The 26,874-nt window shown below is 46.3% G+C and overlaps 1 protein-coding gene across 4 annotated transcripts; it reads left to right on the top strand.

The window, feature by feature from the left end:
• Positions 1–3,392: 3,392 nt before the first annotated feature.
• Tmem39b (transmembrane protein 39B) lies at positions 3,393–25,554 on the top strand. 4 transcript variants are annotated; one of them, XM_017801992.2, is made up of 10 exons: positions 3,413–3,543; positions 7,076–7,202; positions 7,675–7,894; positions 8,291–8,373; positions 8,492–8,575; positions 8,894–9,048; positions 17,875–18,211; positions 20,414–20,601; positions 23,643–23,763; positions 25,113–25,554. In XM_017801992.2, exons 4-10 carry the CDS (start codon positions 8,368–8,370, stop codon positions 25,353–25,355), a joined length of 1,134 nt encoding a protein of 377 aa, XP_017657481.1. In that variant the 5' UTR covers positions 3,413–3,543; positions 7,076–7,202; positions 7,675–7,894; positions 8,291–8,367; the 3' UTR covers positions 25,356–25,554. The 4 variants fall into 4 exon arrangements, with proteins under 4 accessions (XP_008846312.1, XP_017657481.1, XP_017657484.1 ...); XM_008848090.3 differs by lacking the exon at positions 8,291–8,373 and having other exon boundaries at positions 3,393–3,543; XM_008848083.3 differs by lacking the exons at positions 3,413–3,543; positions 8,291–8,373 and adding an exon at positions 3,756–3,927 and having other exon boundaries at positions 7,044–7,202.
• Positions 25,555–26,874: the final 1,320 nt, after the last annotated feature.

Below are 26,874 nucleotides of genomic sequence, written 5' to 3'. Positions count from 1 at the left end.
CTGCCAAAATTTGGGGCTGGAGAGATGGCTCAGCGGTTAAGAGCACTGACTGCTCTTGCAGAGGACCTGGGTTCAATTCCCAGCACCCATATGGTGGCTACGAACCATCCTTAATTCCAGTTCCAGGGGAAGCTGAAACCCTCTTCTGATCTCCCTAGCATTGCATGACACACAGGCAATACACTCATACACATAAAGATATTTTTAAAAATCTCAATTTTTGGCCTGGCATGGTGGCATACACCTTTAATCTCAGCACTCCTGAGTCAGAGACAAGCAGATATCTCTGAGATTGAGGCCAGCCTGGGGCTACAGAGAGACCCTATCTTGGAATCTACTAAAACACATTTTGTTCAAATGTGAGAAAAGCCAGGTGAGGAGGCTAGACTGGTCTCTACAGTTCCAGGTCAGCTGGAGCTACCGGGGGACCTTGTCTAAAAGAAAAGTGTCTTTAGGGGTGGAGCCACTAGTACATTGCCCGTAAGCCAGTAAATAACTCATACACTAAGCAATGCTAATGAAACTCATTGGGTTGGGAAAAAAAATGTGTGCTGTTAAGAGTCAAACCAGGGTCCTTGAGAATGTTAGACAAGCATTCTACCACTAAGCTACATCCCATTTGTCCAGGATGATCATTGTGGAGTCATCCTTAATCTCATCTTACTCCTGTCAGCAAATTCAACTGATTTTACCTTCAAGTCCAGAACCCAGCCATGCCTCACCACCTCCCCTAACGTGGCAATCAAGATCTCTTGCTAAGACCATGGCCACAACTCCTGTCTGATTATCTTGCTTCCACTCCTGCTGCAGTTATTCTCAAAGTAGCGTGGTTCTTTAAAATGGAAGTTCAGCAAGGCACAGTGGTACCTTATGTATTCCTATCTATCTAGGAAGCTTGAGTTGGGCTAAAAAACCAGACGATCTTAAGGACAAAAAGGAATTTCAGGAGCTAGCAGGTAGCTCAGTGATAAAGCACTTGCGTAACAGACACCAGACTGGATTGGATCCCTAACACGGGGGGTGGGGGGTTGGGGCAGGACAGTTCAAGTAAAAACTACACAACTCTATACAAACCACAGTAGGCTCCTTGTTATTTTTCAGGTTTTCTATTTGTTAGAGATGAGATCTCACCATGTAGCCCTGGCTGGCCTCCAATTTGCCAAGATGCTCCTATCTCTTCCTCCCAAGTGCTAGGATTGCAAGTGTAAGCTACCATAGGCAGTTTTTTATTTTGGTGTTTTTGTTTTGCATTTTAGTCTTTTGAGACAGGGGTCTCACTGAAGCTACAGCTGGCCTGGAACTATGTAGATCAGACAGACTTCCATCTTATAGAAATCCATTTGCCTCCCGCCTAGTGCTGGGACTAAAACTGCACCACCCCACCTGCCTTATTTCTTAAACACAACAGGCGTATGTGCACCTGAATGCCTTGCCTGTCTAGAATGTCTACTTGTCCCCAGATACCTTGTGTGACTGACTTATTTCCCTCTGTGAAGCCTGCTCTTGTCCACCCCATTTAAACTTGCACTCTCACATCTTTCCTATTTTTCCACTGCACCATCCGTCCCTTCTAATGAACTTCAGGATTTATAATTTTAGATCTATCCCCACATAATTTTAAGCTCTGTGGAGACCTATTAATATCTTCTAATTAACTTGATTAATATTGAAATCTGTGTGCCAAGCACCGTGCTAAGCAATGCAGCCACAAAACAAGTTTTGTTTTTTTGTTTTGGTTTTTTAGAGACAGAGTCTCCCTGTAGCCCCAGCTGGCCTGGATTCCCTATGCAGACCAGACTGGCCTGCCTCTGCCTCCCTAGCGCTGGGATTAAAGGCATGCACTACGCCCCCAAAGATAGAGTGTTTATAAGGGGGCCAGCAAGACGGTCAGTGGTAAAGGTTCCTGCCACCAAGCCTGAAGCTCTGAGTTCAATCCCCAAGATACACATAGTGGAAGGAGAGAACCAGCTCCAGAAAGTTGGCATCTGACCACACACACAGACACACACACACATATCATGGCATGTGACATACACAAATACACCTAATAAAATGTTTAAACCAGGCATTGTGGTGCACGCCTGTAGTCCCAGCACTTGGGAGGCAGAGGCAGGCGATCCCTCTGAATTCAAGGCCAGCCTGGTCTACATAGTTCCAGGACAGCTCAGGCTACAGGGAGACCCTGTCTCAAAAAGACAAAAAAAAAAAAAAAAAAAAAAAAAAAAAAAAAAAAAAATTTATAGGGGCCAGGGGTAGTGAAGCATGCTTTTAGTCTGAGCACACTTGGGAGGCAGAGACAGGTGGAAGATCTCAAGTCAGTTCCAGGCCATCCAGAGCTACATAGTAAGACTATCTTAAGAAAAAAGATTTTTTTTTGTAAATGGCTGGGAATATAGCTCAGTGGTAGAGTGCCTGTCTAGCATGCTGGAGGTTCAAGTCCCATCACCACCCCTCCCCAAAAGACACTACTAGTAGCTGCTCTGCTGAGTGCTTGCCACACATAACAAGTGGCTCAACAGGGATGGCTTACACACGCCCTTAGTCCTGCACTTGTGAGACAGGGGCAGGCGGATCTCTGTGAGTTTGAGGCTAGCCTGGTCTACAGGGTGCATGCCAGGCCAACTAATGCTATAAAGACTCTATCTCAAGCAAAACAAAAACAATGATGGCTAACACTGATTCAAGCCTCAAGACCTACAAGGTGAACTGTAACATTAGATTAGAGTCACAGCACAACATAAACCAGTCAAGTAGGGCTTGCCTAGAATCTCAACACTGCATAGAGGTGGAGGAGGATCAGAAGTTCAAGGTCACAAGTCCAGTCTAGGCTACATGAGACTTTCTCTTAAAAAATAAAATCAAAGGGCTGGAGAGATGCCTCAGAGGGTAAAGGCACTTAGGACCACACCTGACAACTTGAAGTCTATCCTGGGTACGCATGGGGTGGAGAGATCCCGACTCCCACAGGTTGTCCTCTGAGCTCCACTTCCACACGCTCCCCCTTCCCCCGTTTAAAGATAAAAATGTTAAAACCCTTAAGAGGTGAATATTGTTAAAACTCAAGAAGCATAAACTGGCAGGAAGAATGGAGGAGAGTCAAGTGTTTGAAATACTTAAGAGCTTAGGGTGGGAAGACCAGGTCCAAGACTGGATGCAGGGATGGAGGAAAAAGGATGGAACAAGCACAGTAACATCTAAGGAAGACGAAAGCCCAACATGGGACGCATTGAGTTTGGGGTGACTATGGGCTGCTCAAAGATTAGGACTTCATCGCTCTGGTGTCCCCTCTCCAGCCAGCAGCTGCCAGAAAGGCTGGGAGGAAACAAAGAGCACAGCGCCTTTGTCCGCGTGGCCCCTTTAAGAAAGCGCGCTCCCGGCTCCCAGCCCGCCTTGTATGCAAATGAAGCGGCGGGGCGGGGGCGCGCGGCTGCTACCCCCTGACTGGGCTGCGGCGGTTAGTCCTCTCCCGGCCGCCGTCGCCTCAGACATATTGCCCGCAGGAGCTGCGGCGGCGAGCGGAGAGCGCCGGGGGGAAGGAGATGGGTGAGCAGAGCTGGGCAAGCTTAGCCCGGGCACCGGCGGGCACCGGGTCAGGGTGGCCGAACGGTGACGCCGCTGCACGCTGACCGGAGCGGGCGGGCGGGAGGGGGGGATGTGGGGGGAAGGGATGCGGCGCAGCCGAGGCCCCGCCTCCTCCGGTCCTACGGGGAGGGGCCAGTATGTGCTGGCGGCCGTTCGGGTGGTGGGCAGGGCTTCCGGACCCGTGTGGGCTCACGGGGGTTCGGGCCGCCGTGAGGCCCCCCAGGCTCCGGGGGCCGGGCTCGTGGGGGATGGGCTTCGGGTGGAGCTTCTGGGGCGTGGGAGCGCAGCTTCTGGACCTGGTGCAGCGGGCGGGATCTGGTTCTGGACCTGGCTTCTGGGCCCAGGGTGCGTTCTCTGGCTTGTGGGCGGGGCCTTTTGGCTGACAGTTGAGTGTAGGCGGGGTTTCTGGGCCGAGGGGCATTATGTGTGAGGGTTTATGTAGGGTTTTCCCAGCCAAATAGTGCGTGAGCAAAGCTTCCGGTCCGGGCGCGTGTTGTGGTCAGAGCTCTTGGACTAGCGCGTTTTTGCAGCAGTTGTGTTAGAAAACCCTCTGGGCTGGGGCAACCCCGGCACTACATGTGTGAGTGGAGGCTACCATGCTACTGAGGAGTTCAGACAAACTGATAAAGTGTTGAGGAGCTGAGTGCAGTATGGTGCGCTGGATTCTGGGCTAGACCTCTAACCTTAGGGATATAGCTTGTAAATCTAAGTTTTGGGTCCACAAACCACAGCACTCTTCCAGAGGTGGTCCTTGACACTGGCTCATGCCTTAGGTCCTGCCCATGAGACAGACACTACCATGCCCACTGACTAGATCTCAGGGTGCTGAAGGAAAACGTTCTCTCAAAGCTGACCAGAATTATCAACTTCTAGAAACTCAAATCCCTCCAGCATATGCCGGAGCTGAGAGCTCAGGACTTGAACCTGCTACTACTATCACTGACAAAATGTAAGCTCGGTGTATTCACCTGAAAATCCTTGCTTGCTTGTCTCATTCACTTACCAACATGTGCTTCTTGGCCCCCAGGGTAAAAGAAACATCGGTGAAAAAGACAGACTCAAGCTGGGCATGGTGGTGCATGTCTATAATCCTAGCATGCTGAGGCAGGTGGAGTGTGTGTTTGAGGCTAGCCTGGGCTACATAGAGAGACGCTTAAGAAAGTTACTGATATCACCTTCCATTTTAGTGACAAACGTTAACAAAATAATAATTTCAGAGACTGAATTGTGAAAAACAATACAGATAGGGTAGAGATAGGGTGGCTCCTTAGAAATGGCATTGAGGGGGACTAGACAGATGGCTCAGGGGTAAAATACTTGTTCAAGCATGAGGACTAGAGTTGTGATCCTTAGAACTGTCCTGAAAGTTGGCTGAGCAGGAACGGAGCCCTCCGTGTAATGCCAGCACTTGGGAGGCAGAAACAGGATCCTTGGGGAAGCTGGCTGGACTAGCCAAAATGGTGAACTCTTGAGTTCATTGAGAGAACTTGCCTCAGTGGAAAGGAAGACAGTGGACATCAACTTTTGGCTTCCCACAGGTGGCGCATGCGAACACACACACACACACACACACACACACACACGCACATCCGCTCACCTACAACCGAACGTGCATACACATGCACACAGCACCCATGGGGCTGGTGGTATAGCTCAGTGGTGGAGCATGTACTTAGCAAGGCCCTGGATTCCATATCCAGCACTGGAAACATTAAATGAAAAATGAAAAATCAAAGGCTGGAGAGCTAGCTCAGCAGTTCAGATTATTGACTGCCTTGTGGAGGACCCAGGTTTAGTACTGTCCCAGCACCCACATGATGGCTAATAACCCTCCTGAATTCAAGTTCTAGGGGATCTGACATAAAACACTCATACACATAAAATAAAAATTAAGAAAATAAAGAATGAAAGATCAAAAAGATTAATCCTAGTACTTGGGGGACAGAGGCAGGTGGAGCTCTTGAGTTCAAGGCTAGCCAGGGCTACATAGTGAGACCCTGCTCAAAAAAAAAAATTGTTTTTAATATCAAAGATGGGCTTGGAAGATAGCTCAGTTGGTCAAGTTCTCACCATGCAAGCATGAGGACCTAACTTGGATCCCCAGAACCCATATAAAAAAGCTGGGCCTGGTGGCAAATGCTTGCAATCCCAGCACTGGGCAGTTTGAGACAGGCAGATTCCAGCCTTACCTAATTGGTGAGTCCCAGACCAATGAGAGACCCTGTTACAAAATAACAGGAACAATAGCAAAACAACAAAGTGGCAGCTCCTGAGGCATAACTCCCAAAGTTGACCTCTGGCTTCCATACACATACCACACATGTACTTGGACACATATACACAGACACAAAGAAAAAAAGGGGGCTGTATGATGGATGGTTCAGCAGGTAAAAGCACTGTGCAGACCCGATGACCTGAGTTCAATCCCCAGATGGAAGGAGAGAACTAATTCCTTCCCAGAAGTTGTCTTCTGACCTACACACACACACACACACACACACACACACACACACACACACACACATATACACACGCGCGCACTCGAAGAATTACTAAATAAAATTGAAAATCATACCCAGCATGATGGTGCACACCTTTGATCCTAAGACTTGTGAAGCAAAGGCAGGCAGATCTCTGAGTTAGTCTACATAGCAAGTTCCAGGCCAGCCAGGACTGCATAGTGAAATCTTAATGTCAAAAAAAGAAAATTAGGGGCTGGAGAGATGACTCAGCTGTTAAGAACACTGGTTGTTCTTGCAGAAGTCCCGGGTTCAAATCCCAGCACCCACATGGCAGCTAACAACTGTCTATAACTCCAGTCCCAGGGGATCCAACAGCCTCTTCTGACCTCCTTGGGCATTGCACAACACAGGTACTTACCTCCATGCAGGCAATACACACATACACATAAAATAAAAAAAATAAAAATTTTTTTTGTCTTTTTGAGACAGGGTCTCCCCTGTAGCCCCAGTTGTCCTGGAACTCACTATGTAGACCAGGCTGGCCTCGAACTCACAAAGATCTGCCTGCCTCTGCCTCCCAAGTGCTGGGATTAAAGGCGTGTGCCACCACACCCGGCCCAAAATAATAAAAAATTTTTTAAAAAAAAGAAAATTAAAAATTGAATATTGAAAATTACCACTAGAAGAAGAAGAAGAAGAAAAGAGTGGTCAGGGAAGATACTCCAGACAAAGGTACAGAAAATATAAGTAAAGATAAGTTTAACTTACTGTGCAAAGACCAAGATAACCATGGGACATGAGGCAGTGAGGCCCCTTTATAGGCTTCTGTGAGGCTTGAATGGGAAAATGAAATGCCAGGTAACCAAAATAGCATTGCTGTCATCCTTGATATATGTGTGTGTGTGTGTGACTGTGTGTATGTATGTATATGTGTGTGTGTATATATATATGTGTGTGTATATATATACACTATAGTATATATGTATATATACCCTCTAGCTTGAGCCTCTGCTTTATGTTGAGCCCCACAGGAGGACGAAGAGGTCCCAACAGGACATCTTACTGTCGAAATCCTCTCTGTGAGCCAGGATCCTCGGGGGGCTCTGGTGGAGGCCACACCAACAGTGCATCAGTGACCAGCGTCCGTTCTCGTACCAGGTAAGCCACCTCTGTATCTTACCTCTTCTTGTGGCACAGTGGAGCATGCAGTCCCTTACAAGATTCCAGGATGTAGTATTTCTAGATTCAAGGTGGGACTGAGAGAGGACTGAGCAAGCTCACTGAGGGTGGTCACTTAGATACAATGGGATTTGGTAGAATAAACCACAGGCCTTGATTCCAGCTGCAATTCTGCTCTTGATTGGCTTGGACAAGTTGCTTCCTATCTCTGGACCTCTTTTTCCTCATCCATAAAATAGGCCTAATAATTCTCTCCTGGGAATTATTGGAAGACCTGAATAAAATTAGGAAAGGAAGGGTTTTTTGCTGCTTTTGTCAGTCAGGCGATTAGAAAGGTGTCATCCCTGTCATGAGCTGCTTTTCTGATGTAATCCCACAATTCTGTGCCCAGAAGTTTTTCCTGGTGAGGTTCTCAAGTTACCTTCTGATGTTATTTCTTTCTCACTTCCAGGACCAGTTCTGGGACTGGCCTCTCCAGCCCTCCACTGGCCACTCAGACAGTTGTGCCTCTGCAGCACTGCAAGATCCCTGAGCTGCCAGTCCAGGCCAGCATCCTGTTTGAGTTACAGCTCTTCTTTTGCCAGCTCATAGCTTTGTTCGTCCACTACATCAACATCTACAAGACAGTCTGGTGGTACCCACCCTCTCACCCACCCTCTCATACGTCCCTGGTAGGTGGTCAGTCAGCTATGCTCTGTGTGTGTGTGTGTGTGTGTGTGTGTGTGTGTGTGTGTGTTGCTTGATTTCAGTTTAACATATTTTATCAAGTGCCACTGTATACTTGGCTTCATCTTGGGCATGATAGGTATAGAAGGAATAGGAAGCTGTTGATTCTTAAATATGTCTACTGTGCTTAGGACCATACTGGACATTGTAAGGGTAGCAGAGTTGGATCTGACACAGGTTTTGCCTAAAGGAACTCATAGTCCTAAGTCTTGCCTGGGAGATGAGTTACAGGAACATGAGTCTCCTGAAGTGGGAAGAACCCTGAACAGAAGAGGAGGTTCAGGGACAGGGACATGGGTGTTGAGAGCGAGAGTGCTCACACCCCGCTCTCTTATCCCCAGGGACTGTCCCACTCCCCTTCTCTGGGTCCTGTTCTACTCCTGTAGGTAATTTCCTGGCCTGACTCAGCTGGAGGCCAATGAAGGTCAGAGAATGGGGACAGTCTCTATGGAAAGGACTGAGCAGAGGGAGGTGATGGGTCTCAGAAAAGTCTGTGTATGGACAAGGGTCCCATGTGACTCCCAGGCCTCTGCCCCTGACAGAACTTCCACCTGATCGACTTCAACTTGCTGATGGTGACTACCATTGTTCTGGGCCGCCGCTTCATTGGGTCCATCGTGAAGGAGGTGATTGGGTCCTCGAGGCTGGCCAGGGTCTTTGGGATTCCCCTTTTCCCCTGGGATGTCAAGGAGACACAACTGACCCTTCAACCCTAAGGCATTTCCTTAGTGCTTCTTTCGGACTTATTTAAAGAACATTAATAACATTCCATTAGCTCTCAGAATTTACTAGACATCAGAGAGAAATTCACCTTCCCATCTTCTGCCTAGCCTGCTCTGCACCTTTCCCTGGGTGGGACCATAGACCATACTGGGTGGAATTTGGGCATAGCTCCTGTGGCCTCCATCCAAGGCCCCATCCCATCCTATCTCGCCCTGACCCAGGCTTCTCAGAGGGGGAAGGTCTCCCTCTTTCGCTCCATCCTGCTGTTCCTCACCCGCTTCACCGTTCTCACGGCAACAGGCTGGAGTCTGTGCCGATCCCTCATCCACCTCTTCAGGACCTACTCCTTCCTGAACCTCCTGTTCCTCTGCTATCCGTGAGTACCCCTCACCTGACCCCTGAGTGCCTAGCACCTGATCTTTGAATCTGCCCTTCATATGGCTTGGTTACCAGGCATTGGTATCTGGAAGACTCCCAGGCAGGCAGCAACAGTAACCTCTCATATTGTCTGATGACATCCCCTGAGATCAGGATGAGCCTTCTTTTGCAGAAATTGATATGGTATGATTTACCCCATCTCCCACTGAGGGGAGATTGGAGTAAGACACAGACCTGAATGTATATCCAAAGGAACGTTCCCAAGTGGGGACGCATGGGCTTGCTTTATCTTCCTTCCTTCCTTTCCCCCTGGTTCTCCTCCTAATTTGTTCTCTCTCTCTCTCTCTCTCTCTCTCTCTCTCTCTCTCTCTCTGTTAAGTGTTTATGTAATCTTTTGGTGCTTCTGAGTCTGTGTGCTGGCCAGCATCTGCATGTTTGCATGTCTCTGCGAGTGTCTGCATGAAGCATACCTGTGTGTGTATGTGTGTGCATATGCATCTGCATGTTTGTCTCAGTGTCTGGTTAGTTCACTTCTCTGCTTCAGCAGAACCTAAACTGTTCAAGATGGAGAGATGGTATCTGGTGAGAGCCCAGGACTGCGCCTTTCTGACGTAGAATCAAGGCTCCTGGATGCCTGGGCATTTACAGTTATTTCCCAGCCTTGCCCTTTCTGGTTCATGAACTCCTCAGGCTGGGCCAGTTCTGGTTCTTGAAAATCTTCAGAACTGGACCCTCCTCTTTCCTTGCCTCATATGACTAAGATGATACTGGCATTGGTGTCCTGTCACAGTTGCTTACAACAGTTTTTTGTGTGTGTTGTATGGTTTTGTTTTGTTTTGTTTCTAAGCAGGTTTTTTTTTTTTTTTCCTTCCTTCTGTCTTTTTGAGATAGGGTCTCCTTGAGCCCCAGCTGTCCTGGAACTCACTATGTAGACCAGGCTGGCTTCGAACTCACAAAGATCAGCCTGCCTCTTCCTCCCAAGTGCTGGGATTAAAGGTGTGTGCCACCATGCCCAGCATAAGCAGGTTCTTGTATATACAAGGCTGGTCCTGAATTTGATATATAGCCAAGGCTGAGTTTGAACTTCTAACCCTTCTGCCTCCTCCTTCAGAGTGCTGGGATTACAGATATGTGCCATCATGCCAAGTGTATGCTGTGCTGAGAAACCCAACCTAGGGCCTCTACATGCTAGACAGCACACTACCCTAACCCTTCTAGGTTTTGATTTTTTTTCTTTTTAATTTTATATGTATGAGTGTTTTGCCTGCATGCATGTAAGTACACCACATGCTTGCAATGCCTGCAGAGGCCAGAAGAGGGTCCTGGATCCCTTGGAACTGGAGTTGTGAATGGTTGTTAGTCACCATGTGGGTGCTGTTCTCCACAAGAACAGTAAGTGTTGTTAACCGCCTAACCATCTCTCTACCCTGCCTTTCTGCCCTTCTAGTTTTTAATTGTATGACTAACATCTGACTTTTTTGGTCTTTTTGAGACAGGGTCTCCCTGTAGCCCCAGCTGGCCTGGAACTCGCTGTGTAGACCAGGCTGGCCTTGAACTCACAGAGATCTGCCTGCCTCTGCCTCCTTCATGCTGGGATTAAAGGTGTGCACCACCATGCCTGGCGACGTCTGACTTTTAAAAATATTTAGCTCTGTAGAAGCTGGAGGATTTTTTTTTGTTTTTTCTTAGTTATATGGTACTGGGATATGAACCCAAGTTTCAAGCAGTCTACCAAGCAAGTACTCTACCAATGAGCTACATCTCTATCTCTCTACAGAACCTTTTTTGTTTTATTTTGGGTTTGGGTTTTTGTTTTTTGTTGTTTACTGTTGTTGTTTTGAGATTTGGGTCTCCCTGTAGCCCCAGCTGACCTAGAACTTGTTAGTCTGGCCTTGACCTCAGAGAGATCTGCCTGTCTCTGCCTCCCAAGTGCTGGAATTAAAGGCCTGTGCCAACATGCCAAGCTGGTTTTTTATTTTTTTGAGGCAGGGTATTTATGTAGCTCAAGCTGGGTTCCAGCTCATTGTGTAGTTGAGGATGAGGCAGGTAGATAGATCTCTGTGAGTTTGGGGCCAATCTGGTATATATAATGAGTTCCAGGCTAGCCACAGTCACATAGTGGGATTCTGTCTTTAAAAAAAAAAAAACTGGGGTGTGTGTGTGTGTGTGTGTGTGGTGGGATTGGGGTGGTGCCATTTGTGTGCCACGTGTGTGTGGGTGTGGAGCTTAGAAGTCATATTGGGAGAGCTGGTTCTCCTTTCACCTGTGTGTCCCAAGGATCAAACTGAGGTTGCCAGACTTGTTGGCAAGCCCCTTTAGCTCCTGAGCCCTCTGACTGACCTAGAATTTTCACAATTTAATTTGTCTCTCTCTTTTATTTTTGTAAGACTTTGAGTTTCTATCTTTTCCTTACTCATAATAAGCACATACATCTTTGTACACTTATGTAATTACTGTACAAGAGATTCCCAGAAATAGAATCACTGCACAAAAGTATGTTCACTATTTGTTATAAATTTTAACAAATTGGGAGGGTGAAAATGGCTCATTGGGTAAAGGCACTTGCTGCCAAGCCTGAAGACCTGAGTTTACTCTGAGTCCCAGGTGCCACATGCTTGTAAAAGGAGAGAACTGACTCCCGCAGCTTGTCCTCTGATCTCCACAGATGTGCTGTGGCACACATCCCCCTCTCCATAAATAAAGAAATTTTTTAGAAAAAAAATATTATTTTTGTAATTTTATGTGTATGTATATATTGTCTGCATGTAGGTAAATGCACCCGTGTCATGCAGTGCCCACGGAGGACAGAAGAGGAGATTGGATCCCCTGGAACTGGAGATTCAGACAGTTGTTAGCTGCCATGTGCATGTTGGGATTTGAACCTTGGTCTTCTGCAAGAACATCCATTGTTCTTAACCACTGAGTTGTCTCTCCAGCCCCTAAGAAATTTTTTAGAAGAAAAAGAAAAGCAGTAGCCGCCAACCCCACCATCCAGATTTTTAGTTCCATAATAAAACCAATTTTTTAGCTACGTGTGATAGTAAGTTCCAGCACTCAGGAGATAGAGGCAGGAGGATCAAGAGTTCATGGTCATCATCAGCTACACAGCAAAATTGGAGCCAGCCTGGGCTACATGAGGCCCTGTCTCAAAATTTTAAGAAACGGTCTGGAGAGATGGCTCACTGGAGAGATGGTCCACTGCTCTTGCAGAGGACCCGGGTTCAATTCCCAACACCTACCTGATGGCTAACAACTGAGAGTAACTCTAGTTCCAGGGGAATCCAATGCCGCCTTCTGACTCTTCAGGCATTGCATGACATGGGTGCACTTACATGCATGTAGGCACTAATATGACACATACACATATAAGTAATTTTTTTGAGACCTGTCTCAAAAAGACCAAAAAAAAAAAAAAAAAAAAAAAAAAAGCCAGGCATGATGGCTCATACCTTTTTTTCTTATTCTTTTTTGGGTGGGCGTGCACACCTTTAATTCCAGTTCTTGGGAAGCAGGGCAGGCAGATGATTTCTTGTGAGTTGGAGGTCAGTATGGTCTACATAGTGAATCCCAGGCCAGCCAGGGCTACATAGCGAAACCCTGTTTCAAAAATAAATAAATAAATAATAATAAATTTGATAAAAAGCAATCTCTTGGGGCTGGAGAGATGGCTCAGTGGTTAAGAACACTGGCTATTCTTGCAGAAGATCTGGGTTCGAATCCCAGTACCCACATGGCAGCTAACAACTGTCCATAACTCCATTTCCAGGGCATCCAACAGCCTCTTCTGTCCTCCACAGACATTGCCCAACACAGGTGCACTTACCTACGTTCAGGCAATACACACGTACACATAAAACAAAAATAATAAAATATAAAAAGCAATCTCTTTTGCTTTGTAAAGTTAAACTTACAGAGATCTACCTGCTTCTACCTCCCAAGTGCTGCATTAAAGGAATACAACACCATGTCCGTCTCCTTCTGTGATTCTTTTTTATTTTTTTTATTATATTTATTTTATGCGTATGAGTATATTGCTTGGATGTAGATAGGTTGGTGACCTGTGTCATGCAATGCCAGCAGAGGTCAGAAGAGGGCACTGGATTCCCCTGGAACTGTAGTTACAGAGGGTTGTTAGCTGCTATGTGGGTGCTAGGAATTGAACCCAGGTCCTCTGCAAGAGCAGCCAGTGCTCTTACCCGCTGAGGCATCTCTCCAGACACATGATTCTTTTATAAATTCATTTTCTGTTTTGTCTTTTGAGACAGGTCTTCCTGTAGTCCCAGCCAACCTGGAACCCACTATGTAGACCAGGCTGGTCTCAGAATTCATAGAGCTCTGCCTGCCTCTGCCCCCTGAGTGCTGGGATTAAAGGCATGCTCCACCATGCACAGCCCAATTCTTTATACTTTTGTTTTATTACTTTAAAAATTAGTAATTTTTGAAACTAGTTAATAGGTTCATATAACTAAAGTTCTGAAGATTTGGGTATAGAGTGTAAAAGTCTACCCTTGACTGCTGCCTGCCAGCCATCCAGTTTCCCTTCCAAGGAATAATTACCAGTGTTACTGGTTTCTCATATATCCTGGACAAATATTCAGCACATATATAAGCATACTTCACACAGCAAGCCTGTACATTCCCTACAGTGGTAGATAAAACTGTAGCTCACCCTCTTATTCCCTGTGTTACTAAGTGTTGATAGCTATATTTGCTTTTAATTTCCTATTCATTGTGTTTATTGAAAATAAATGTATGTAGTGCAGAGGTCCAGCACTTGTCTAGCATGTTCAAGACCTGACATTGAAAAAAAAGTCTTTATGTCATCAACAGTAGTTAATGGGGGTTTTTTGTTTGTTTTTTGTTTTGTTTTATTTTTGTCTTTTTGAAACAGGGCCTCCCTGTAGCCCCAGCTGTCCTAGAGCTCACTATGTAGACCAGGCTGGCCTTGAACTCACAAATATCCACCTGCCTCTGCCTCCCAAGTGCTGGGATTAAAGGCCTGCACCACCATGCCCGGCTAGTTAAGTGTTTTTGAATGGCTTTAAAAAAGATTTATATAGCTGGGCATGGTGATGTATGCCTTTAATCCCAGCCCTGGAGGCAGGCAGATCTTTGTGAGTTCAAGGCCAGCCTGGACTACATAATGAGTTCCAGGACAGCTGGGGCTACAAGGAGACCCTGTCTCAAAAAAACAAAAAAATAAATAAATAAAAATAAATGAGGGGCTGGAGAGATGGTTCAGTGATTAAGAGCACTGATTGCTCTCAGAGAACTCAGGTTCAAATCCTAGTACCCACATGGTGGCTAACAGCTGTATATAACTCCAGGGGATCCAGGGGAGGCCCTCTTCTGGCCTCCTCAAGAAATTGCATGACACAGATGTAACTACCCACGAGCAGGCATTACACTCGTACACATAAATAAACAAATGATTGATAAATAAATAAAATTTTAAAAGAAAGCCAGGCAGCTGGGCCTGGTGCCACAGGTCTTTAGTCCCAGCACTTGGGAGGCAGAGGCAAGCAGATTGCTGTAAGTTCAAGGCCAGCCTGGTCTCCATAGCAAGTTCCAGGCCAGCTAGGGCTATAGGGAGACCATGTCTCAAAAAGATTAAATAAATAAGTAAATAAAGTCAGCGCCAGTAAGTAGCGTTAATATGTATGCAAAAATAACACTCGTTGCTTTCGGTGACTGGGCTATTATTCTCTTGGAAAGAACGTTGCTAGTGTTAGAGTCAAATGGTTTCTCTTCTGTCACTTGCTTAAGATCCTGCTGCATTTCAGTGTGCTTCATGTTTAGATAATAACTTATATATGTAGCTTTTTACTTTTTTTTGAGTTTCTAATGGTCTTTCCTTTTTGTTGTTGATAAAAGAAGGATGGTCTTTAACACATCAAGTTTACCCAGCCCTCAAACATGCTACCTGTTGCCTGGAGTCCATTTCCTCCACACCCAAAGATACTCAGCCACCACCTCCTGCTCCAGTCTGGAGTGGTTGCTCTGTAGGCTGGCAGTGCAGCTCTCAGCCTGAGACTTCCCTTCCTACCCTCTGGATTGAATCTACTCTTTTCCTGGATCCCAGGTCTTCTTTCTTGCTCTTCTCCCTGATTTTGCAAAGTACATTATTAGATAATGGATATTTGGGGGGGTGTATACATGCTGAGTTCTTGGATGTTTAAAATCCTTTTTTTCCCCTTTTTTTTTTTTTTTTTTTTTTTTTTTTTGTCTTTTTGAGACAGGTCTCCCTATAGCCCCAGCAGCTGTCCTGGAACTCACTATGTAGACCAGGCTGGCCTTGAATTCACAGAGATTCACCTGCCTCTACCTCCCCAGTGCTGGGATTAAAGGCGTGCACTGCCATGCCTGGCTACTTTTTCTAATTATAGTCTTCCTTTCTTATCCCCAGAAGATTGAGTCCAGGACATCCCACAGATGCCAAAATCCAATATGCACAAGTCCCTTATGTAAGAGGGCATAGGGATTGCAAACAATTTATATACATCCTCTGTATACTTCAAAACCTAATACAATGTAAATGCTGTGTAAAAAGTTGCTAATTCAAGCTGGGCATGGTGGCGCACGCCTGTAAGTCCCAACATTTGAGAGGTAGAAGCAGGTGGAGCTCTGTGAGTTCAAGGCAAGCCTGGTCTACATAGTGAGTTCCAGGACAGCTGGGGCCACAGGGAGACCCTGCTTCAAAAAGACCGGAAAAAAAAAAAGTTGCTAAGTGGGCCTGGCGTGGTGGCGCACACCTGTAGTCCCAGCACTTAGGAGGTAGAGGCAGGCAGGTAATCAGCACCAGGACTTCTGAATCTACTTTGTTTGACTTTGGAGTTAATTCTCTTGTGCACATACAGCCAAAATGCTGAGTTTTAAAAATGACACATCTTCTTTGGGGGACTGGAGCGATGGCTCAGCGGTTAAGAACACTGTCTGTTCTTGCAGAAGATCCAGGTTCGAATTGCAGCACCCACATGACAGCTAACAGCTGTCCGTAACTCCAGTTCCAGGGGATCCAACAGCCTCTTCTGTCTTCCGTGGGCACTGCACGACATGGGTGTACTTACCTACGTGCAGGCAATACACATACATATAAAATAAAATAAATAAAATATTTTAAAAAAAGAGAGAAACTAATGCGATAGGCAAAACTGTACATGTTCAGTACAGAAACAGTCAGGAACCATCATTGGCTTAAGTATATATAACACATCATCAGGAATGTAACATTTTTGCCAGGCATAGTGGTACATGCCTGTACTCCCAACTCTCAGGAAACAGAACCAGGAAAATCTTGAGTTTGAGAATAGCCTGGGCTACATAGCAAGTTAAGGATGAGGCTAACCGTGGACTACTTAGCAAGATCCTGTCTTAAAAAAAAAAAAAGAAAGAAAGAAAAACAACAAAAGAAAACAATAACTTTTCTGTTTCCTGGAATTTTTTTTTTTTTTTTTTTTTGAGAAAAAGTCTCACTGTATGTCCCTGGCTCTTTTCTGGTTATTTTTCTATCTGTGGCTAGTTGAATCTTCAGATTCAGAATCCACAGAGAGAGCCAATTGTATTCTTCTGAGTTATGGTTCTATCTAGTTTTTTCCTCATAGTACCAGCCACACTCCAAAGACCTCTTAACTAATTGTTTCCATCCCTGCTTGAAGGGTCCTGCTTAGGGGGAGATACTTGTAGTGTTGATGTGTCCATTTCAATGCCTGGCACAGAACAGACACAGAATAAACATTTGTTCTGAACAAACCCTCCTCTGCAAACTGAAGAGCAATCTCATGTACACCCATGTATACAACTTAGACAGATGTCTTCTTTATGGCACTGTGTTACACTTTATTTTTTTGAGACAGGTCTCACTGTATACCCCAGCCTTGTCCTGGAATTCATCATCTCCCCGCCTCAGTCTCTTAACTTCTGAGGTTCCTGGCATGTGCCACCATGTCAATCTTAGCTTTAATTTTTTTCTATTTTATGTTAATGAATGTTTGCTTTACCTGCTTGTATGTAAGTGCACCTAGTACATGCCTGCTGTTGGTGGAGGTCTGACGAGGGTGTTGGGTCCCCTTGAACTGAAGTTCCAAACAGCTGTTAGCCACTATGTTAGTGCTGAGAACTGAACCTGGGTCTTCTGCAAGTGCATCCAATGCTCTTAATGACTGAGCCATCTCTCCAGCAGCAACCCCCCCCCCCCGCTTTTTTTTGTTTGAGACAAGGTCTCACTTGTAGTCCTGGTTGGCCTGAAACTCACTGTATAGACAAGGTTGACCTCGAACTCACAGAGATCTGCCTGCCTCTTCCTGAGTGCTGGGATTAATAGTGTGTGTCACCATACCCAGCTCCTTTAGTGTCTATGTTGATCTTTGGTCTGACACAGAGCTAAGTCTGAACCTTGCCTCTATTTCTTCCTTACTAATTATATAACCTTTGAGAATTTACTGCACTGCTCTGACCCATAACTTCCTTGGCCACAAAAGAAAAAAAATCATGGTACTTAATGCCTGTTGTCCATATAAGAGAAAAGAAGAGCTTGCATGTGACTTAGCTTGGATCTCAGGCTGTGCCCAGTGAATATGGGCTACTGTTCAGGGAAGAACTTAATTCTTACTATTATATCTTCAATGTCCAACATGCACTCAAAGTTAAGACATGTTCGAGTTACTAACTCTTGGATGGGAGGATGGAGGGATAAGAGGATGAGTAAATTTTCCCCTCAGAGCATCTAGGAGGGCTGAGGCCCAGAGGGTAACACAGTTCCCTGGGGCTGAGGGTTGGGATCCTGACACATGGACAGGCCTGTCTTCACCACTGTCTTTCCTAGCAGGTTTGGGATGTACATTCCGTTCCTGCAGCTGAACTATGATCTTCGCAAGACAAACCTCTTCAGCCACATGACTTCCATGGGGCCCCGAGAGGCAGTCAGCGGACTGGCAAGGAGTCGGGACTACTTGCTGACACTGCGGGAGACTTGGAAGCAGCACACACGACAGCTGTATGGCCCAGAAGCCATGCCCACCCATGCCTGTTGCCTGTCACCCAGCCTCATTCGCAATGAAGTGGAGTTCCTCAAAATGGACTTCAACTGGCGCATGAAGGAAGTGCTTGTCAGCTCCATGCTGAGTGCCTATTATGTGGCCTTTGTGCCTGTCTGGTTTGTGAAGGTACATAGCTCCTAGCTCACCCCAAGGAAAATGTCTTCCTGTCCTTCCTGTCTGTCCATCCCCGACCCCAGGCCTCCTGCTCCTGGTATACGTTTGTTTGTTTATGTATGTTTGTTCATACATGTGCGTATACATGCAGGTAGAAACGATAGATTACTATTGGGTGTCTTCCTTGGTTGCTAGCTACCTTGTTTTGGGGGAGAGTCTCTCACTGAATCTGGAGCTTCTGATTTGGCTAGACCCAGGGATCCTCCTACCTCTGCTTACCCAGGACTGGGATTTCAGGTGCCATGCTACCACACCCAACTTTATTACATGGGTTCTAAAGAATAGAACTCAGGTCCTTATGTTTGTGCAGCAAGCACTTTACCAACTGAGCCATTTCTCCAGCCCTGTCTCTGCTAGTTTTGATTGTATTTCTCTTCAGGAGAATGTGGAGAATACGGTTCCCTGAAAGGAAGTGACCTATCCAAGGTCTCCCAGCCCATGAGGGAGCTGCTTTGGCACAGACATATCACAGTGTCCTGCTTTGTCATTAAGTAAAGAAACCAGGAGTCTGGGGCTGGAGAAATGGCTCAGTGGTTAAGAACAGTGACTTTTCTTGCAGATGACCCGGGTTCAGTTCCCAGTACTCACATTGTGGTTAACAACTGTCTGTAACTCCAGTACCAGAAATCAGAATCTATTGCCCTCTTCTGGCTTCTGTGGGCATCTCATGTACACCCATACATACATGCAGGGTCTCCCTGTAGCGCAAGCTGTCCCGAAACTCACTATGTAGACCAGGCTGGCCTTGAACTCACAGAGATCTGCCTGCCTCTGCCTCCCAAGTGCTGGGATTAAAGGCGTGCGCCACCACACCCGGCTAAGTAAAATATTTTTAAGAAAGAAGGGAGGGAGGGAGGAAGAAAGAAGAAAGAAAGAAATCAGGAGTTACTCAGATCTGAGTGACCTCTAAAGCTTGTTCTCTCCTGCTTCTTTAGTAACCACCTGGGAAGATACCTTCTCAGCTGCAGTACATTTGAAACATTGCTCTAGGATATACTTTGTTATTTATTTATTTTGTGGGGAGCTGTGCATCAGGCACAGATGTGGAGGTCAGCTGACAGCTTGTGGAAGTTGGTTCTCTCCACCATATGGAGAGTTTAATCTCTCCTGGGGATTGAACTCAGGTTGTCAGGCTTGGTGCGAGGCAGCTTTACCCAGCAAGCCAGCTTTCTAGCTCATTTGCACTTTAAAGATTGGATGTTGAGGGGCTGGAGAGATGGCTCGGCAGTTATGAGCACTTATAGCTTCAGATCCAGGGTATCCACTCCCTCTTCTGGTCCCCCAGGGCACCAGGCAGGCACTTAGTACACATACATGGGGGCAAACCACTCATACAAAAAAACCAAAGCAGACATGGAGATTGAGAGGACTCAGCGTCTTTTGAGAACCTACAGCTTACTGAGAACTCTTTTTTTCTTTTGGTCTTTTTGAGACAGGGTCTCCCTATAGCCCCAGCTGTCCTGGAACTCACTAGGTAGACCAGGCTGGCCTTGAACTCACAGAGATCCTCCTCCCTCTGCCTCCTGAGTGCTGGGATTAAAGGCGTGTGCCACCATGCCTGGTGAGAACTTTCTTTTTAAAAAAAAATATTATTTTTATTATTTTATGCATATACATGTATGTATGTGCACCCATGTCATGCAATACCTATGGATGTCAGAAGAGGGTGTTCGATCCCCTGGAACTGGAGTTATGGATAGTTGTTAGCTGCCATATGGGTGCTAGAAACTGAACTTGGGTCCCCTGCAAGAGCAGCCAGTGCTCTTAACTGCTGAACCATCTCTCCAGCCTTAGAACTTTCATATTAGCTAAAATCCTTCTAATGCCTTGTCATTGATGGTTCCCCTTGTTGTTTAGCTCATGAGGAAAGTAAAGCACAGACAAGTTAAATTATTTGCCTAAAGTCACATAGTTAAATACAGCAGAGTCAAGATTGGAATTCCTCTCCACAGCATCTTCTGACTCAGAGCAGAGGGCAGGAAGGAAATTGACTGGTAGGCCCAGGATCTAAGCTGTCTTTGTTAGGTGTTTAATTGTTGGCTTCAGACAATTCTAACGTGTCCTCAGTACTGTCCTTCTAGGTAGAATCAGGGAGGAGAGGAGATGAGGCCATGATGGCCATCCCAAACCTGACTGCTCTCCTACTCTCCCCAGAATACACATTACTATGACAAGCGTTGGTCCTGCGAGCTCTTCCTATTGGTGTCCATTAGCACCTCCGTTATCCTCATGCAGCATCTGCTCCCTGCCAGCTACTGTGACCTACTGCACAAGGCTGCTGCCCATCTGGGCTGCTGGCAAAAGGTGGACCCAGCGCTTTGCTCCAACGTGCTGCAGCACCCGTGAGTTGCCCCTCCCTACTCTGCCCAACCAAGCCTGGGCCCCCTGGTCAGGGTGTGTGGTCACTTGCCCTCTTGTTCACTAACTCCTTCAGTTAGCCAGCAAATATTTATTAAGCTTGTCCTATCTATTAGGTCATGTGTCCAGTGCAGGGACAGATGTATAGAGGGGCAGTGTACTGGGGAGGGGAGGGGAGGGGACGGGTGGTAATGCACAGTCTCAGTGACTTCCTCATTTACTGACTCACTCATCCACTTGCTGGCTAGCTGACTGACTTGTTTATATATGCATCCATGCATTCATGCATTCATTCATCACATCCCTCTTCTCACCTGCTCACTTCACCCCTCCACCATTAGGTTGCCTGTTCCTTCAGTAGACAGACACTTCCATCTAATCCAAACCAGCCTTGATAATCTATATCAGGGAAAGGAGCTTGCTTTTTGATCTATAGGTTGAGGGGAGCCCTTGAAGCCTCTGAACGGTAGAAGGACTTCTTCCAAGGTGTGCTTTAGAAACCTAGGTTGAGACAGGATGTGGTGCTGCTTTTGCGTATGGTGAAGACTATCCACGGAGGGAAGGAGGGATGCAGGAGGAAAGCCGATGAAATCCTTAACAAGTTCACAGAGTAATGGGGGAAGATAGTCATATAAACAGTAATTAGATGAGTAAGGCAGAAGGCCCAGCTGAGGCTAGTGCTGTATATCTAGAGCAGAAGCAGGGATCTCCCTCACAGGAGCCCTAAGTTGCTGCTCAGACCTTCCTTTAACCTCGATCGTTCTGTGATGGTGCTCAATACTTCCACAGCACTTTAGCTGAGTGCTTTTTGCCTCAGCTATACTAAGTATTCTCTCATTAGACTGGAAGCTCTGAAGGCTAGGACCATCTCTGAATCATATCTGAGTCTCAGGCCCAAAATAGGGCCTGGCCAAGAGGAGGCCCCTAGGACAGGTTCAAAAAATGCAAATGGACGCCACAGGCAAAAACCTTGGGTTGTCAATCAGGATCCTCTCCATGCTGTGTAGGCAGTTCAGCAGAGTGACTGATCTTAGGAATGGGCCAAAAAGAGGGCTGGGCTTAGCATCAGGCCCCAGAGGGAGGGAGGAGTAGAAAGAGAACTCAGCTGAATGTGAGGATAAACCAGTCTGTCTGTAGCTCACTGAGGACCTCAGATGGGATCAAAGCTTTGCATGACTTCCTAGCTGCTGAGGCAAGCCCTGTGAGCCCCTCTTCTCTCACTGAACTCCATGTCATCCTCTGCCTCTAGCCAGACCAAAGCTCTTGGGGTCCTCATGTGTTTTATGCACCCCCTTGTTCTGCCTCCCCCATGAGCTAGGTTTTGCTTGGAAAATCCTCTCTGCCCTCCTTTCCTAGCTCCTGGTTCTGTCCTTTCCCACCCGCCCTTTAGCACCCTGCTTATCTAAGAACACTCTTCCTGACCCCCTAGAAGGGCACAGTGCCCTGTACCCTGCCCTTCACTCACTAGCTTCTGCTGTTTCCTGTGTCTCCTGCTGCTCATTCCAGGACCAAAAGCTCCTTGAGATTGCTGCACTTGCCTGTGTGGCACTCAGCTATCTGCCTCCTCCCATCACAGTGCCTGGCTTATGTTGAGTGCCCTGCAAATATTTTTGTGGGTTTTGTACTTTTTTTTTTTTCAAGAAGTTTTAAATTATTTTTATTTCATGTGTATGAGTGTGTTGCCTATATGTGTGTGAATGCCCGAGGAGGTTAGAAGAGGGTGACAGGTCCCGTGGATTCTGGGAATTGAACCCAGGTCCTCTGCAAGAGCAGTCAAGTGTTTTCAACCACTGAGCCATCTCTCCAGCCCCACTTTTTTTTTTTTAATAAAATTTACATAGAGTGAAATATGCAAATTAAAAATTCTACAATTACTTGAAGTTTTTGGTTTGGAACTTTAAAAATTTTTTATTTTTGGTTTTTTTGAGACAGTGTCTCCTTGTAGCCCCAGTTGGCCTAGAACTCACTATGCAGACCAGGCTGACCTCTATCTTACAGAGATCTGCCTGCCTCTGCCTCCTGAGTGCTGGATTAAAGGTGTGCACCACCACAGCAATTATTTGGGTTTTAAGAAAGGCATAGATGCCTATATAACCTACCCTCATAGAAAACGTCTGCATAGTTTTTCCCAGTGACACCCCCAACACACACAAAAAGTAACTGCCTTTATTTCACCGTAGATTGTTTTTCCCTTCATATAAATGAGATCATATGTAGTATTTAGTTTACCTATTCTAGAACTCTATATAAATGAAATTATAAGTAGATAGTCCTGTGTCCAGCATATTTCATTTTGTATACTTGTGTGTAACACAGCCAGCTCTTAAGTCAGTGAATTAATGAAGCAGGGGTATCCTTAGATGAGAGCTGCTTGCACCTGTAGTTCTCAGTCTCTGGCTCCAGACATTGAGGTCTCTAGAATCTCATAGGACATTGGAAGAAAACTCTACTCACTGGTCTCATTCGGCCTCCCAGTGCCAGACTTTGTATCATGCTCTGAGGACACAGGCATGAACTGGACACGCCTAGGTTTTAAAAGACAAGGAGGAGCCTGCTAAAGGGATAAGCCATCAGGAAAGTCAGGCAGAGCTATAAGCAGTGCAGTGGGAGTCAGGGAAGCCATACAGGAGCGTGGGCAAGAGGTCATGTCAAGTCCAGGAAGTGCTATAAAATAGCCCCAGCACATTTTAAATAGCATGGTTAGGCTCATCCTAGTGCTTTAGAATCCACCCAAACAGCTGTGTGGTAGACCCATGGGAGGTTATAGGTGGGACAGATAGACAGGGAGAAAGAAGGCTTTTCTTGACAGTTCCTCAGCCCTAGACTTGTGATTCCTAGCACAGTGAATTGCTTATGGTTGTTACCCCATTTTACAGAGGAGGCAGCCGATACTCAGAAAAGGAGGCACTGTGTCAGAGTGGTAGAAATGGGAGTAGAGCCTTAGTGATCACCCTTTACCCATCATCTGGTATCCATTTTTATGGGTGAGCTGAGGGCAATGTATACTCTTGAACTGTGCCTCCAGGTGGACAGAAGAATGCATGTGGCCACAGGGTGTGCTGGTGAAACACAGCAAGAATGTCTACAAAGCAGTGGGCCACTACAACGTAGCCATCCCCTCTGATGTCTCCCACTTCCGGTTCCACGTGAGTGTCCTTTTCTGGGAAGGAGGGTGGGGCCTGAAGGGGGTGGGTGGGAGTAGCAGGCAGGAAGATGATGGCTGTTTTCACTGTTCTGAAAGCCAGAGGAAGACCGTGCACACATGCAGCACAGGACAGCCACACAGATTGGCATGACTGCAGCTCCCCTGGTGGCAGATCTTTCAGAGCACTAGATGGAGGGGGAGAAGATCTTACAACTCCTCCATTTAGAGGAGATCTTAGCAGTGAAAATAATATTGATCATCTCATGCTGTGTGCCAGGCATTGTTTAACTTCTTTAAGGGTGCCTTATTGAGAAACTTGGGAACTAATACAAATGGCATGAGTCAACACTATGGAAAAGGGTTGCTCAAAGTCAAAGAGACTGATGGTCTCCCATTTACTTATTTTACTGTCATGGTCCCCTTTTTCAACATAGAGACCAAAGTCCAACTTTTGGACTTCATGACACTACTCTATTCAAAGGGGCTGGAATTCCCTTACATCTCAATCACTCTGCTGCAGCTCCTAAGGACCTAAGGATCACAGTTAGGGAAATCATTGGTTGGGCTGTTCTCTTTAGTTCTTAAAGAGAATGGACTTGCCCCGAGTCTTGCAGCCTGTTAGTACAGGCTTGAGCCTGGCATCCGGCTCTCTTGAACTACCATTTCCTGTTACCCCTCCTTCCATCCTGTAAGCAGTTCTTGAGGTTTAGGTACTTTGGCCCCTGCAAATTGATATCCCTAGACATTGAGTGCTCTTGAACTTAGGAGAAAATTGAGGTCTATATTCTGTTTCCCTTTGAAACACCTTGTAAGAGTGTTGTCATGTCCCCTGGAAGCTTCCAGTCTAGGTCAGGATGCTGCAAAGGAAGTGGTAGGTGCTTAGGCTGTAGAGTGTAATTCCATGCTTTTGACACCTAGCAACTAAAAGTAAATCAATGGGTTTCCATGCTGATGACATAAGATTTGCTGGAGTAAAGATTGTTGCACATGGAAAGTCTGGGTTCAATCTCTAGCACTGAAAAAAAAAGAGGGTGCTTGATTCTAATCTGTTCAAGCCCAAGAATACTCCAGATGACATATAAAAAGAAGGTGATTGTAGAAAGAGTTTGAAATGGTAAGCACTCTCCAGAAAGGCTTTTTGGAAGAATCTTAAACAACTTATGTGGAAGCAGCTCCTTTTCAGGTAGAAGAGCACAAGCAAAGACATGAGGCAGAGGCCACACCCACCCTACAGTCTTCCTTCCACCCAAGTCTGCATGGGGCCCCAAGAGCTTGTCCCCTTCCCTGGTCATGCACCAAGACACCCTTGTCCAAGAAGCAGGCTTCTGAAGTATAGCCTTTCCTGGGTAGTTCTTTTTCAGCAATCCCCTGAGAATCCTCAACATCCTCTTGCTGCTAGAGGGCGCTGTCATTGTCTACCAGCTGTACTCCTTAATGTCCTCTGAAAAGTGGCACCAGACCATCTCACTGGCCCTCATCCTCTTCAGCAACTACTACGCCTTTTTCAAGCTGCTCCGGGACCGCCTGGTACTGGGCAAAGCCTACTCATACTCGGCCAGCCCCCAGAGAGACCTGGACCACCGGTTCTCCTGAGCCTTTGGGATCACCTGGGCACAGCATCCAGGCTTCACCCAGGGGCTGTTGAGGCGGGCTGGGGGTGGGGTTAAAAAAAAAAAAAGACAAAAAAAATCCACCAGACCAGAGCTTTGTATTTTTGTTACATACTGTTTCTTTCTTTGATAATTGATGTGATAAAAGGAAAAAGAAAAGTCTTATTTTTATATTCCCAACAGTCTGTGTCCTGTGGTCCTTTTCCTTGTCCCTGCCTATCAAAAGTGTAGAATTCTGGGCTGGACCACTCCACATGTGGCTTCTGTGGGCTCTACCTTCTCCAGTGGCTGGGGGATAAGATACCAGAGGCCATGGGAGCCATACTTGTGCTGCTAACTGAATGTCCATTGTATGCCAGATGCTGCTGACTGTACTTCTAGCGTCGTTAGCCTCATTTTGACAACCCTAGGAAAATGTGAGCCCACAGGTGAACTGAAACTCAGAGCACTCTAGTGACTTGCTGTGGTAACACAACTACAGAGTAGTAGAGCTGGATATAAAAAAAAGTCCAAAAGATGACACTGCTGTCCTAGAATTTGTCTATCTCAGCACAATGTACAAGCCAGGTCACAGAAATAAGTGATGCTACTGACTGGTATGCGTGTGAAGCACAGCACAGGGGAGAAGATGCTGACGCTCTCTGCTTCCCATAGGATAGTTACTTCCTAGGTGGACAAGAGGAAGACAGTTGTTCCAGTGAGAGCAAAGGAACATAAGGTCTCAATACTCCAGTGTGTTCTGAGAGGGCAACGGGGTATGACTCCTACAGGAAGAAGAACAAAGTAAATGTAGGGGCGCTATAGAGGGCAACAGAAGCTGATGGGAGGAGGTATCCTTATGAGCATCTCGAATGGAAACAGCTGTGGTGGGTCACCTGGGTCCTCTATGCATTGTACAGAGTGCTGTGAGACCAAAAGAAGGGATGCAGACAGCATTCTCTCTCCTTTTGGCCACAGGGTATGCAGATAAGCTTGGTGGTGGATGGGGGATATACACAGTCCAAACCCTAGGATAGCTGCACAGGTAGACAGACCTCATCCCTTAGATGATAGGGAGAAATGAATGTATCTTGTGAGTGAATCGGTGTGAAGTACCAAGGAAAACAGGCTACTGCTGTGGGAGCAGAGAGGACAGATCCCCTGATTGGAAAGACTGGCTTCTCTGAAGAGGTGATGATTGAACTGGTTTATTTTGTTGGTCTTTTTAAATATTTTATTATTTTTTCCTTTATGTGTATGAGTGTATTGCCTGCATGTATGTAAGCGCATCTGTGTCCTGCAGTGCCCGAGGTCAGGAAAGGGCATCAGATCCCTTGGAACTATAAATTTAGACAGTTGTTAGCCAACATGGGGGTGCTGAGAAATGAACCCAGGTCCTCTACCAGAGCAGCCAGCCATCTCTTTTAACTGCTGAGCCATCTCTTCAGCCCTGGGATTTTTTTGTTGTTTATTTCTGTGTATGCATGTATTACCTGCATGTATGTAAGTGTACCTGTGTCCTT

Source organism: Nannospalax galili, unplaced genomic scaffold (genome assembly GCF_000622305.1).
Source record: "Nannospalax galili isolate Female #2095 unplaced genomic scaffold, S.galili_v1.0 scaffold111, whole genome shotgun sequence".
Classification (NCBI taxonomy): Eukaryota; Metazoa; Chordata; class Mammalia; order Rodentia; family Spalacidae; genus Nannospalax; species Nannospalax galili.
Note: the sequence above shows the minus strand (reverse complement) of the source record. Positions and strands in the feature narration are given on the sequence as shown.